Raw genomic sequence first — 16051 nt, 5'->3', positions numbered from 1 at the left:
ATAAAAGAAAGCTTGAACGGGATTTGCATGTCAACAAGGTTTGCTGTGAATCTTTTAATTATCAGTGGGTTTTAAAACATCAAGTTAACAGAAACGTTTTTGTCAACATTGAACTGTGATAGTTACTCCACATGCATGTGATTGTGTGTTTCAAGTGTATTTGTGTGTGTGTGTGTGTGTGTGGCGGAACTGACTGGAACCTGGCCGTTTATAATGACCTCCTCTGCAAAGCGCACTTTGACCGGATTGGACTTGAGCATGGCTTTTTTGGCTGCACTGATGAACGCTGATTTAGGAGACTAAAAAGGCAAACGTCCAAAAAGAGAGAGGAAAGAAGAAGGTCGGGATGGGTAGACAGATGGAGGAAGAAAAAACAGAGACAGAGAAGCAGAAACACGTGCACAATTTAAAATAAATAAATAAAACATTATCATGCACCATAACAAAAGTACTTTCTTTAAATAACAAACAAATGAAATTAAAAAGAAAAAAAAATCATTAACCGATCACATATTATACGATGAACATTATTACTACAAATACTATATTTTAATTCTTATAACTACTTTTGTATAATATTTTGATGCCAATTGAAACTATAATTGTACAAACATAAACACATGTCTTTGTTTCAATACTGTTTTAAGTTATCACTTTAACTTAAACAAACATATTAACACTTTCAATGATTACTTGTGCTTAAATCATTGCCTTGGCATTGCGGGAAACCAAAAAAAGGTTGATTTCTCCAAATGATACAGACCAGGCTTAAGATACACCATCAGGAAGAACACTAACAATCCTGTCCTTTATCTTAGACCATCTGTAATTCATTCCAGTCTGTGTTCTTCCGTTTGTAACCTTTTGCTGTTGTCTTTCGGATAACGAATAACTCACGATGGAGTATAAAGATGCAACCAAAATAGTTCTCGCTTCAGAGAGATATCAGACAGAAAGTATCTTCTGCATTTGCCCTCACTTTTTATAGTAAAATTGCCTTAAATCTGATCTTTGAGTTTCAGCTCTAAGTCAGATTCCTAGGCTGACATCACCAAGTTATGGAAATAAATTAGTGGAAGCTCCAGTCATCAAGTTATTTGCAAGAATAGAAGGGAAGACAATCATACAGTCATAAGTTATACAGTCACTTCATCCATCAAACAAAACCAAGCTAAATATGCTTAGAACTATAATTTTATATAACTTTAAAAGAAAAAAAAATCTAAAAATAGTGTTTCCAAATGTTTTGAAAGTATGTTCTAAAATATTTTTGAGTGGCAATAAATACTTATCTGACACTAACTGAAGACAAAAAAAAAAATCTGAATCAAAATTTAGAGGTGAACTGATGAATAATACAAATAAACACAATTTTAAAAAGTTTTTTTACATGACCATAGACCTCATGAGGGCCACATAAACACAGCCAAAGGGCCATTTAATGCCCCCCCCCATCTGCACTTTGTCCACATTTGTTCTAGACCACCAACCTATTAGACTACCAACATGTTTGGTACACGCTACTGATCATTTAATTATTTATTATTACTATATTATTTTGGATGATAAATTATATTTTTCTAATCTGTTAATGACGTTGTTGATTATTCAATTATTACTAATGGGGCAACAAGAAAGGAAATATAAAACCAAACATAACAAGAATATGTTTATTGTGTGAAAAATATATTTTTTATCAGGCCCTACAGGCAACATGTTGTTGACTGACACGATCAGAGAAATATGCGAGTTCCCGTGAACGCATGTACAATGGCCTGTTGTGATTTGCCATTTTCAACGATTTCGACAAAAAAGGCAGAACTGTATATTAGTTTCAGTGCACGATTTGAGACGTAATCGGCGACTCATTTGTATGCAGGTGTGTTGCATTTCAAAACATAATTTTATTTATAAAGCCGAGAGAGTATTGTCTCTTCGAGAATCAAAGCATCGATTTAATGAAAGATGAAGAGGAAAACAAACAATGTCAATGCGTGTTCAATTACCCTTGAAACTTGACACAATTATTTTAATTTAATTTAAACTGTGAGATTCCAAAATGAACCAATGTTTTGCAGGACCAACTCTTTTACTACGATCATCGACACTAACAAACAACTGCAGAGCATGTTTTCCTCTAAACATAAACGGACATGCTGGCCAACAAAAACTTTCCCCGGAACGTCCTAATGTTAATCTTTATTGTAAGGATTAGAATGCAACACACATGCGGACAAAATGGAACGCTGATCTCGCGGTTTGTGTTCTATGCTACATTTTTGTCCTAATCTGGTTGCTGACCTCTGGCAGTGACCTCTGTTGTAGACCAATGTCACTGTCTGTCGAAGCCACAATTTGTCAATAAAGTATTGGTGTGATGTCATATTGATGTTAAAGGCCTTTTCATTTTTTAAGAGATTTAAAGTAAGTTAACTTACGGGATATGGTTGGACAACAGTCAACAAGATGGATTCTTTACAGCTCCTGAAAAGGACAGAAAATTGATGATTTACAGAAAAATATATTTTATGTCCTGCTGACGAACATCTGATGAGTCGAGATCAGCTCTTATTTCTGCACATGTCAAAGTGTCACAGTGAGGGCTTGTAAATCTACCTGACAAGGTCGATAACTCGTTCCCTCGGAGCGGAACTGACAGGTTCATCGTTGATCATGATGATCTCATCGCCTGGCATCAGCCTCCCTTCTGACGGACCACCTGAACACACACACACGCCGTGACCCGAGCCATGACATGTCATTTGAATCTACAAGGCGACAAATCCGAGCGGCTCATCATCTCCTCTTACCTGGCGTGACCGAGCGGACCACCACTGGTTTCTCGCTGCCCGCCACGAATCCGAAACCCAGCACCGGGTCTCGCCTCATTTCCACCAAACGAGGAGCAGGGGGGACGGCGTCCTGGTGAACCTCCTCCAGGGAGCTGCACTGGGACACTTGGCTGGAAGCGATCCGAGTGAAAACAGAGAGATAAATGAAAATGAGTCTCTGTTCTAACGACTTGCACTAAAGATTGATTAATGCATTTGTTCTGACAGAAAGGAGATTTCACGAGATGGCATTAAAACCCCGGAAAATGGTTTGTGCTGTACATCATTCAGAATGTTTGGCTCCGATTTGTCAATCAGCGCGACATTTATGCCGAGAAGTCCTTTGTAAATCACAGGCACTGCATTCCAACTGAAGTTTTCAGCCTCGTGGTCTTCTTTTATTGATTCAGCAATATCAGGCAACACAAAAACGAGGTGACGTTCGGTGACACACTGTAGCTCTTCGTAAATAGTTTGATACTATACTCATATTTTTCAAGCTGCTTGAGTCGATGATACACTTATTTTGTTTGGAAAATAACTCAAGAAACGTTTTTTTTTCCACTTAATCATGAGTTTTGGGGTTTTTGTTTCTACAAAAAGTTAGTTTATTTTTTCTTCAGTATTCAATTTGAACTATATAGGAAAATGTATTGATAGAGATAATAGTTAAATTAAAAATGGTTTTGCGAATATTTTAATGTTCTCAGTGACAATTTTTTACTATTTCCAAAGATTCGATTTGGAGGCATGGCTTAGGCAGTGATGAGCAGTTCGATTCCCTCAGGGGCCACATTATATACTGTGAGCCGTGGACCCGAAAAGAAGAAGGGATTGATAAAAGAAGCATTTTAAAGAATTAAAAACATAACAAATTACGCTTCGTTGGGGTTGTATTACATATGTAATTATTCATTAATTTTTATTAAGATCCATAAGAAAAATAACAATTTTTAAATGTATTACTTTTTTTAACAACAACAAACAAAAATCGAATGCAAAAGATTAAGTCTAGTTATGCCATTACATCATAAAATAAAGCCAAATAAGCTAAAGTCCTAGTTTTGTTTTGCAATATTAATGTTAAATGCATTTAATTTAGAAATATGATGTAAAATTACTAAAAAAAAATACTACTTAAAACTATTTTCCCAAAAAGGAACAAATATAAGAAAGAAAAGGAACCGGACTAAGTCAGTAAGATCCATTTAATGGTCAACCAAATAGTTAAATTGCCAGCCATCATTTATATATGAGCTTTTTTATAGTTTTACTGTGACTTCATGAGGGCCACGTAAACACAGTCAGAGGGCCATATTTGTCTGTGGTCAGGGGAGGTATTGTTGATAACCTGTGAGATTGTGGGTGTAACCAGCTGATCAGAGGAGGTTCTGGAGAGGAAGTCCTTCTCCCAAGAAACACTCTTCTCCACTGACGCCCAGAGATACTCATAACAATATACGAGCGAGTCAATGCACGATCTGAGAAAACATTCCAACCCATGAGCACATACTTACACATTTATTGAAGATAAAGCAATGCTCTCAACAGAGAATAAGCTTATCATCTTCTTGTCTCATCCTGTTGTATTTTCTGCTTCTATGGCCAGTCTTTTTTAAATAAATAAACAAACCTTTATTAATAACTTTCTTCACCCTCATCGTCACATACGTTGCTGCCTACTCCACAAATCTGAAGCTAAATCTGCTTGTAATGAAGCGAGTCCCAATCTGCGACCTCGGCTCATCTCGCCATTCACATCATCAAGGGTTTAATCCCGTGGGAGGGCAGCCGAGTGAGGGGGTCGAGGGCAATCCCTGTTAATTTATTTACATGCCCCTGTCTTTTACCTCAAGGACAGTGAAAATGAGAACATATTTCAGACCACTCTTACCAGAGGTGAGAAAGTAATGTCCCTGTATTGATCATGAGGTCAGTCAGCACTATACCTCATTGGTTTTATCTTGTTCTTGATAAGTTAACAATTACTAACATCACCAGGCAACAAGCAGTATCAAGGTTTGTTTATGCAAATTTCCCTTGAACCGATTTTCAATGGAAATCATTTTGGTCAAGAAGTAAATTATGTCTGTTTTCTGATGGCAGATTTTTTTAGTCTAACAGTCAAATTAGGATATAGTTTTAACTTTTAAATATGAATAATTTGTAAAATGGTGCTGACTTTTCTTTCCCTGTTTCAATTGCTTGTGACAAAAAACCAAGAATTATTTTTTACAATTATTTTCCTGACTTCCCCAATGTTGTGGCTCCTCTGTTACACCGTTGCAAAGTACCACATGTGCCTTTGTTTGCAGAATGTGCCTTTTCTTGTTTCATTTTCCTGTTTTTATCTTCTTGGAAACTACCAAAATTATCTCAATACTTCGGTCGTATAAAAACCATCCCGGTCCCACATGACTCATTGAGTGGGTCTTTCAGGCATAGTTACACAGGGAAGACAATTTGTAAAAAAAAAAAAGCTTTTTACTGCATGAGTTTGATTCAAAATTAAACCAACTGAATTACAGAGAAATGAAGATCATGATTTGCTAGTTAATAAGTGTCCTTGTCTTTATGCCTAATAACCTTAAACAGTCTTTTTTGGTGAAGCATCAAGTCTGTTTTGCAAACAACATAGAGCAACATATTGCTGTAATTGGCTAGATTTTTGAAAAACAAAGCCCAACTGGACAAAAAGTTAGTAGGACTCCAGCACAATCTGAGCACGACATCTATCTTTATGATTATATGTTGTCATAGTGTAGGAAGCCAGGCAAAAAGGCCTTAACTTAGGTTCTTTATGTGGTGAAGGAGGTTATGAAGAACATGTGTGTGAGTAGGGAGCATGTGCAGAATAGGTGGAGGAAGCTGCCAATACTAAAGGGCAAAGAAGAGTAATTGCCAGAAGCTGAGACGGAATCTTTTGGTTGTCTTTAACTTGATTAGATCCACATTGGAATCAAAAGGTGCATATTTTCTTTTACCTCTAAAATAATAACTGCAGTTTTATTGTTGACTTTAATACTTGGCATTCCCTCGCAATAATTATTCTGCATCATGGTTCAAATCTCTGATTGTACTGTTTATCTGAATTACAGAGAGATTAGTTATTATCCGTATGGAAATATATATTTTTTTAATTGTTTCTTAGGGGTGTAAGACAATATAATGTTTCATTGCAATATTATCTGCACAATACTGTCTTGATGTCCAACAGCCCTGTATCTACCATATCTTTTTTTTTTTTGCTTTGAAATGAAACATCCTTTTTCATTTTTTTACAACTTGCATGAAGATATTAAAGGTGTTTGTACATTTTTGCGTTGATATTAAACTCCCAGCCGCTAAGTGGCTTCAGTCATTCAGCCTCCACAGCAAAAGGAACAATGAAATCCACTGAGAACCTAGCAATGACTAAGGACCAGAGGATACAGCAGACTCCAGCAGTGTTTAAAGCTGATATTTAGGCAAACTTTGCTGTCTATGAATTCTGCAACTTGACTCTCTAGGGTCAAATTCTCATGTAATATTACAAATATAACATTGTTCCTACAGTATCTCAATATATCGCAATATATATCGTTTTATTGCCACTGCATCATAATATGTATCATATTACCACATTTTTTCCAATACACATCTCTAGTGTTTCTGCCTGCAGATTCAAAGTCGCTGTCAGAACGTACTTGGTGAGGAGGTCCCGGCCCTCCCTGGTGCTGCTCATGCTGTCCCAGCTATACGGTGGCCCCTGCAGTCCACCCCAAGTGCCCTGTCCAGGTGGGGGCCAGCCCGATGTTTTACTCCTATGACTGAAAGAAAAGAAAAGAAATCGTATACTTGTACACGTTATTGTCCTCAGTGTTGCTTAACCTTGCTTTCAGATCAAGATAACTTAAATATTTAATATCATTTATGTTAAATGTTGTACTTTTCAGCAGGAAAAAGTAGGAAAATAGGAAAGGAGAAAGTTTGTTGAAACCAACTAATGAGAACTCGTGCACCAGAAAATGACAAGCATTATTTCCACGTGTGAGAGGTGACTGGGTTATCGCAGACTACACTAATAATGTTGTTGAGGATTTCAGGAGATTGCAGGCGGAAGGAGCCTGGGAAGAGGATGTACATGCAATTATTCATCAGTGTGGCATAAATCAAGGAAACCAAGTAGAATACGCTTTCTCTAGAAAGCAATGAGCTGATTCTAAAACCTCCAACACATCATAAAGTTTTCATCTTCGCAGAAATGATCCCAAGTGCAATAAAAGATAATAAAATCAGGAGAATTTAATCATCAACACTTTCCCTCTCTCATATGGGAACACTTTATTGTTCTGACCTAGAATCAGTGATCACAGACTGCCACGCGGCGACGGCACCAATGAAAAGATTAGCGCAATGTCAGGCTACTATGCAATCACTGCAAGGTTTCAGCTGTTGATGGCGAATAATGAGTTTTCGTAAAGTACGTACTAGATAATGATGTCATTGCCGTACGACTCCAAGCGATCGGTTCCCACATTGCGCTGCCGATGGGACGGATTCATCAGTATGTCATGCCATGGCTCTCAATGCAAGATTAAAAAAAGATGGTCCTGAGATCGGAACGCTCCGGGAAGTTTCTGTTTTAATCATGATGACCAGTTGTGTTGTTGAGCAAAAGCCAGAAGAAGAAAAAAAAAATACGAAACACCTCCAAAAGCATCTCCACGAATGGCTAGCTTCCATTAACCTTGACCAAAACAGCTTTTTTCCCCACTCTTCTCCTCGGAGTCTTGTTATCAACAGAGCGCAGTCGGACGCAATCTGCCGATTATCAGTCGAAAAGAAAACAAATCCAGCACCACTCGAGAATCCCAATCAGTGGCTCGCAAAGTTAACGGTGTGACAATTTCAACCGACATTCATCTGTTTGTCATTGTGCTGCTGCCGGGAGAAGCTTTGGTCTGATATGAAGTAAACTGCAGTGGCCTCGCCTCCTTTATCCCATAATCCCTTTCATCACAGAGAAAACAAATCCATGCTTGTGTGTGCGGGGTGAATGTGAGTCCTTGTGTGAGTAAAGGGAAGAGAAAATGAGAAGGACATGTCAAAAGAGATAGTGTATGAGGGGTAAGAGGATATTCCGACAGCAGTGCGTTGAAACAATGATAAATCTCCAAAGCTTAAACCTCGAACCAAGATGCTTGAAGAACTTTGATGCTCAACTTTATTTTTCGCGCTCGTCCATCATCTCGGTCGCCACTTGTTGTACACACTCGTCACACTTTTTTCAGCCATAACTAACAGATGTCTCTAACCACATGGAAAAAAAATTAGCGGAAATGATTCCAAACGACGCACATTACTGTCTGCATGGGTATTGCTTGTTTGTGTTTAGAGTGTAAAATTCCATCATCTGAGTGTCACAAGAAAAACATGAAATAATGTTGATTATATTGATGAAACTAGGAAAGAAATAAAGAAAAAGTAGTTACCCAAGTTGTGTTTTCTACAAAAAAAAAAGCATTTTTTAGCATTTGGAATATAGTTAAGAGCAATAAGAGCATCAGACTGGCAGTAGACTCCCTGAACTACATGGCACAAACTATAGTGGTGCGCAATCACAGGAACTTGCATTGAATTTAAATGTCTGTTCTTTGTCCCATAATTAACATTTCCTGATCATTTAGTCATGATTACCTGATTTCGCACTTGTCTGAGGTATACATATAATTCTTTCACTTGTTGGTCTTCTTCCTTTTTATGTTTTAGGTAACTAGTGTGAAAACCAAACTTTCCTGACTCACATGTTTCAAATGTTAAAGTCTTCCTCTCCAAGATGCAGTAAGTCCTTCATCATGACCATGAATTTAAAGTAATTACTTTATAAAGTTCTGCCCCGTCTGAAATCCTGGTGAAGGAGAGGTTACCAGAGCGGAGTCCATTATGATCCAATAATGGGCTTCGTTCCTCCTCTTGCCAGCTTTAATCACGCCTGATTTGTTTATACAACAAGTAACTTAGAGGTGCAGACTTCTGGAATTGATGACGCGCAGTTAAAAGAAGCTATACTAGTCGGCACTTAAACAGATAAGCATGCATTCCGATATACTCATGTCTGATCTTGTACTCTGTCTAGAGAGTTTATCGAAAATAGCAAACATGTCACCTTTCACCTCCACCAGTCATAAACCTGGCCCCACTTATTCCAAGAAACACAATTGTCAATAAGTAGCTGGTCTCAAATTGACATGAATGAAATGAGAAGAGAAACCAATAATATCTTAAACCAGATTATTGATAAACAGTCTTCAGATGGTCCTTCAGCAACACTGAAATATCTAAACATGATAAGCTAAAAGAGCATTAAAAAAAAACCACGAATGCGGAGAATCCATCATAATCTTTGTACCCGCAAAAAGCTCAGCTCAGATATGATCAATATCACTGTCATAGACTATGCCTAGAGGGAAGAGTGACTCAGAGTCACTCGGCCAAAAATGCATAAGTTTAAGCTACAAATCAATAGCTCTCTTTCCTGGGGGGGGATTAAATGAAGTAATTTCAAGGTTGGTTGATGCAAACAGATCTGCATGTTTGACAGTTCATATTTTTTAAATACAAACATCAATCAGATAATAGATTTGACACATTTTATTCCATTATGAGTCAAATAAATAAGCTATACTACAGGTCTTTATGTAGATTTGTACTATACATATATGGCTGCCTTGAAAAAGAGTCATTGATACAGAGACTTATCTTTGGGGTATCCATTCTTGAGATAGTCTATTAACTAACTAATAACTATTTTGGACTTGCATCAAGAAGAACCCTTTTTTTAAAATGCTTGTAAAAAGAGCGCACTTAATAAACACAATTGTAAGGTTAATAAAAATACTGTCAGCAGTTTAGAATTTTGAATGTGGATGATTTCCGTCCACGATTGATTCGTCATATCCAGCCCTCCATGGACCTCCATTACAGCTATTGATCATCTCGTCTTTCCATTCGGATGTTTGAGGACACAATATCTGATGCGGGTGATGGATTGGCAAAGTAGAAGTTCAACCCTTTGGATAAATGTTGATGACACAAGGGAAATCATAAATTGTAAAAAAAAAAAAAGCTGCACACGCTGGCGTAAGTGTACTTAACAGTTTGACACACAAACACCCTTTTCCAATGATTCTGACAAATCACTATTTATCAGGCAAGGACAACCAAGGCTGTGATTTACGGCTATGTTAATCAATGTGTGACATTGTGACAACCGCACGGCACTTCACAATCGGAAGTGTGGAGGGATGTTTGAGTGCACTGGTCAACAAGTCAGTGTCACCAAAGTCTCTTGGAAAAACAGATCACAATCTGGATTGAGTTTGTTGCTTCAGTCTGAGAGTGAATGTTTCGGATTGAAGTGGAAAATTCTGCAAAATTACGGTTTATTATTTTTTTGAACAAGCATTTTTTAAACTTAGTTTTCAATGGAAAAGTGGTATTATATGATATTCTATTGGAAATGCTCTGTGAAAATTCTGTGTACTGCTCAAATAGATTTTGTGCTGGTTTGGACACAAGGTTTCGGAGGCTGGACCCGGAATGTTTGTCCAGATAAAGATGAATTACAGAGGATATGTTGGACGAAGAGTTTGGTGGGGATGGAGGGACCGGGTTAGAGAAAAAGGATCGCATCCTGTTGATGGATATAGTAAATGAGGAGTATGACCGAGTCATATTAGATTGTAGGGTTTTTAATTGTAATAGCAAGAAGAAGAAAGAAAAATACATTTTTGTGTCACTTTATTTTGAATTCAATCTTGACACTTCAGACCATCTTTTTCTTTTTTTTCCGGATAGAAAAATGAAAGAAAACAAAAACCAAATGAAAATTTATTTTTCTCAAATAACCAAATGTTTTTTTTTAACGTGACTGTAAAAATGTCAGAATTCTTCTTTCTTCTGTTTGACTACATTATCTCGCTAAAATGTCACACTTTGACTTTGATCGATTCTGAACTTGACTTGGCTGCAAATGCAGTTTAAATAAGGCTGTGTAGCATTTTGCTAGTTCCGCCTTGGGATTTAGGTCATCCAAAAGACTGCCTCTGCCAATAGCATGTCTATTTATCGCGCACATACATAAGCAAGGGTGTGTACACGGAGGACACATAATCTATAAAACCTCTCAAGATCTTTATCCAGACTGACTGAGCTTGCACAAAAGGCAAAAGGCACTTACAAGACAATTTAGCACACATCATTAGGAGGCTAACAACGGCTAGTAGCACACAAAAACCATTCCACTTCTTCATTCTATGCATCAATTCTTCAACTTTTTATACACAGGTCATTTAATTCTTATAATCCCTTTCCGGGCCAAATATTTCTGTCGAAGCTCAGCCGAATGACGCAAATATTCGGACACCTTGAACAGACGAAAGGACATCCAAGTTACATAAGAGTGAAAGATCCATAAAGACAATGAATCAAGTTCATTTCCGTCTCTCAGTGTTAACTTGGCGGTGGTACTTTATGAACTCATTACTCGTGGAAATGATATAATGGCTTTGAGCGCTATCAGGCCAGTCTATCCAAAGGAGGTTTCTTCACAATGTAAAATATAATATGACCTGTCAGTACACACGTTTAATATTAACCATGGCGTAAACTGAAGATTTCTACATGAACTCCTAATGTTCTTTCTGCTTACTCATTAAAGGAATTCATTTTCTGCACATTATAATTCCTTGACAGTCTCTGCCTGACCTCCTTAAAAACATTTCCCTTTGTGGGATCAGGGGGAGGGAGACTCAAGCCCATCCAAGCTACATAGGACATGAAGGAAAGATGAATTAAAGAGTAATTGTTTTTAAACTTTATGTATAAAATGTTTTTTTTTTGGATACACAAGAAAGAAAAACATGTACAAATAAAGAAAAAAAAGATATAAATATAAGATAACAGTGTAGTTTAAAGTTTTAGGAAGAGGTACAAATATTTTATTAATTTTTTGGATAAATATATAATAGCCAGTTAATTAGCAATATTTCTATATAAAAGTCTATTGAAACACATAATAAGGAATTCGCTTTTCACGGGACTGAAACAAGAGTCACAGGTTAGTAGGGTTTTAGAGAAATATGATATTTTTCAAGTCAAGTTCTTTTATTGTCAAATATGCATGTATTGAGATATACAGCCCAAATGAAATTGTGGTCCTCTCTGGTCCCACGATGCAACACATTAAAGACATTAAACACTTAAAACAATTAAAGACTTAACAGTTAAAGACTTAAACAGACATTAATTAAGACATTCAAGAAAAAAATTAGGACGGACCAGTACAGGGCATAAGGGCTGTTGTTGGGAACCACTTTTCTCGACAACTCACCAATCTAGTGACACATTTAGTCAAACAGAACACAAAATTATCCAAGTACAATTATTTCAACTAATAATCTCAGTATGATTTCCGAGTAAATTAGTGTTTTTGTAAAATAATCATTCATGTAACGTCTGTTTCCACACGCGAGGGTTGAACTACCAAAGAAGGTGAACTAGATGTTCTCCTCGAGGCGTCTCTTGGGTGTCGATAAAGTTAATTTAATTCAAGGTGAAAGAAGAAAAACTGGTTTTATCGGGATGTCCAGCTGTATAAATCAAGCACCTTGTATCTGCAACCTTCCTGCACATTTCAGTGAGAGAACAGCACCTTTCATTACAAAATAGTCCTGAGCTCTGCGATTTAGCTGCAATGTTGTTCCGCTTACAAGTCTTTCTGTGCTAATGGACGGTGTGACGCTTGTATAAGTGGTAGAGCTGAGCCATGCTGTTTCATAATGTTCTTTTATTGTGTTATATCTAAATGTATCCAGCTTTTTTATTCATAAAACTAATGTTATTCCATTTCTTCTTTTTTTAAATGTCATTATATGGTTTTAGTGAACGTGACAAACATCCTTACTTTTTATGCTTATATTTTGCTTGTTCATGTCCCTTTCAAAATACATTCAAAGTGGCTACCATCCTGGCAATGGTCAGTAAACTGAGCCTAAATAACACAGACATAGAAATTCGGTAAACATATAGCTGTTAAAATCATATAGAGATTATGTTGTATTTAAATAACTGCATTAAAATACCTTTGCAGATGTCAAGTATACAGTGAGAGCTGGAAAACAACCAGTTTGCAATAACATGCGTGTGTTAAATATTCATCATATTTGTAACTATTTGCAGCGCACAACAAACACAAGAATGAAGAATGAGTGGAACAACCTGCCACAAAGTGATTTATTCATGTCCTCGCCTCCGTGATCAGCTAAAACACTTAACAGTCTCGCGCTTCAACCTTTGCAGCACAGCAGTGCAGCTCTGTGGGAAAACACAGTCCACAGCACCACGATGAATCTGTGTAAATGTCACAGAGCAGAACACAAATAAAAACACAGAAAAAAGGGCAGAACAGCCATGTTTTGGTGGCTATATAAGCTTGACATCTATCCATCTGTAGAGCAAGTGTTTGACATGCATACACAGAAGAGAAATCATTATTAAGAATGCATGAAGGTCACAGTAAATATTCTATTATTTATCCAAGAGCTCTTTAACGACCTACAAATAATAAAACTTGCTAAAGACTCATGTAATTCAGGATTTCACAACACCCAGAGTCTGTTTTTGTCCTTTTTCACCCTCCAAAAGTAAGTAAGTAATATTTATAGAGCGATTTTCTAGACCAGGGTCACAAAGCACTTAAACAATAAAAACAAATTCTCAAAAAAGACATACTTAAAAGATCAAAATAACACAGTGAACAACACAGGTGTCCCAGAAAATTAAGGAAAAGCCTGCACGAATAAGAAAGTCTTCAGATGTTTCTTGAAGGAGTCAGTAGATCCATCCAACGAGAGGGAGAGGAAGATCATTCCAAAGCTTAGGAGCAACAGCCTGGAAGGATTTCTCTCAGGTGGTCCTGAACCGTCATCAGTAGATTCTGATCCACAGACCTCAGAGCCCGAGCTGGGGTGTAAGGCTGGATCAGATCACTGATGTAAGGAGGAGTCTGACCATGAATAGAAAGTAAGAACCAGAATTTTAAAGTTGATCCTGAAAGAAACTGGCAGCCAGTGAAGAGTTATAAGGATCGGAGAAATGTGAGTTCTTCTATTGAGTGGGTCAGAATTCTCGCTGCAGAGTTCTATATCAACTGCAGGCAAGATAGCTCCTTCTTATTAAGACATGAAAACAGACTGTTGCAATAGTACAGACGAGAAGAGACAATATGTAATAAAAAAGCCTATATATTGTGACATAAATACTTACAAATACTGCGATTAGTATTATTCCTAGGTGCCAATCTCGACATTCAAGGTCACTTTTCAGACAAAAGCATCAATAAAATGCAACTGGAACATAAACTTAAGCAAGGGTTTCATACTCAATCATACAAGCGGACAAAATGTTTATCAGTCAAAATGACAACCGTCAATGTGTGTATTACCCAATCATAATGTTGACGTCTATAATCTCTGTCCCTTATATTTTCTTAGAGACTGGCACCTCCGCGTTAATGTACGTTGATTTTGAGCCACATAAAATGGCCTTGCGAGCCAGATTTAGGCACCTCAGCCATGAGTTTGACATATCTAAACTGGAAAGAAGAAGAGAACAAAAGGGTACAGATGATTTGGGGAGGAGTTTAGGTCATTTTTGGACACAGGGAATAGGTTTGTCAAGGTACACAGTGGTGATTGTGTAAAGGACCTTCAACGATGATATTGTTGGTTGCAAATCTGTGAAACTGATGGCCATGATCCATCATTTCCCCTGTATCCTTCATGTCAAAACCTTTAATTCATCTACACATTTTCCCCACATCATCATCTGATCTCCTCTTTTCTAGTCACTCATAATTAAACCCTCACCATCACTACTAGCTCTGCTTCCTGCCTCAGTGTCAGAGCTATTGTCTCTAACCCATACATCATAGCAGGTCTCACCACTGACCTATAAAGCCTGCCACTAAAATCTTTTTTACATCTCTGAGCCGAGTACCTCATCATCCTGTTATTGAGTTATTACAGCCAAGTCCCCCGCATGGTCGGGTTTCTGCTGACTCTGCACCTTAATTAAAAAACATAAATGTGCATATTGGTGATGGTGCAAAGATTTGTTGGCTGTTACTGTTCGTCTCTACCATCTGAGTAAAGGTAGGATTCACTCCAGTGGCCACTGTTGAAAGTTTATCACCCAACACAATGGTGAACATGTCATAACACAGAGCAAGAGGGAACTGAGTAGTTCATTGAACAGCAGTCGATTAAGGCTTAATCACATGTTAGAATGTTTAAAAACAAGCAATAGTTTTAGCAATATACCTTATCTAAATGGATACCTTTTCTGCTGCATAAAACTTTGTCAATATCATCCCATTTTTTGCCCCACAGACCAGTTTTATATCAGTCAAAATCAGCAAAAATAAAATGGCCGGGCAGAAGGTGGGTTTCTACTCACCACTATGGTTCCTTATATAGTTTGGATTTTATTACGATAGATAACAGCAGTTGCCTCAGTTTCGCGAGTGATTTAATACAGAGTTACACAAAAGGAGAAAATAAACAATGTAATTACTTTGCATTGATTATAACTGTCTAAATTGGGTTTTATTTTGAAATAAACGTTTTTCTTATAATAGTGGCATATTAGCATGACTTTCTCTTAGAAGAGAAAATGAGTTAAAAATTCTGTCTGGGACCATCTTGTTGCAGAGAATCCAGTCCAGAGCTTATGTTGATTCAGCATTATGGTGAAATGTATTACTATGCACTTTGGTCACCCCAATTTATTTTTGTTGTTTTTTATCTAAAGGTCGTTATGTTTAAATAATATCGACATTAAACTCCCTGCTTTACAGGATTTTTTTTATCTTTAATAATCTTTAGCAAAAAGTATTTTGATGTGCCAGAGTCACCAACTAGTTATAAAAGAAAAAATCGGACACTTTTCTTGTGGCCTGGTCCCATGTACCGGTACCTGGCCCGGGCCTGCAGTTCGGGGACCACTGACCAAAACCATCGCTGCTCTGTAGAAACTTCAGCAAGAAAGTTTCACTTGTTCTCGATGTATGTTGTTCTAGTTGAACGAACACATGACATAACAGTGTTTGTGTGTATTTGTGTTGTTTCTATCAGGGGAATTGTGAATTCACATCAACGAGTGCAGAGTGTGTGAATGCA

At 37.3% G+C, this 16051-nt stretch overlaps 1 protein-coding gene across 4 annotated transcripts in view; it reads right to left on the bottom strand.

The window, feature by feature from the left end:
* The window catches only part of LOC148080122 (FERM and PDZ domain-containing protein 4-like), a 58959-nt gene that overhangs the window by 15364 nt on the left and 27544 nt on the right, over positions 1-16051 (bottom strand). For 3 of the 4 annotated variants that reach the window (XM_087791677.1, XM_087791675.1, XM_087791676.1), the window contains exons 2-6: positions 6518-6640; positions 2811-2962; positions 2617-2719; positions 2439-2484; positions 195-299 (exon numbers count right to left, since the gene is read on the bottom strand). In XM_087791677.1, the coding sequence (XP_087647803.1) occupies positions 195-299; positions 2439-2484; positions 2617-2719; positions 2811-2962; positions 6518-6640 (529 nt within the window). Of the gene's footprint in view, positions 1-194; positions 300-2438; positions 2485-2616; positions 2720-2810; positions 2963-6517; positions 6641-7301; positions 7948-16051 lie in introns of those variants that run through there. The other variant, XM_087791674.1, reaches the window with a different exon arrangement.

This window comes from Callionymus lyra, chromosome 5 (assembly GCF_982586985.1).
Source record: "Callionymus lyra chromosome 5, fCalLyr1.hap1.1, whole genome shotgun sequence".
NCBI classification, from domain to species: Eukaryota; Metazoa; Chordata; class Actinopteri; order Syngnathiformes; family Callionymidae; genus Callionymus; species Callionymus lyra.
This window is presented reverse-complemented; position numbering and strand designations above follow the sequence as displayed.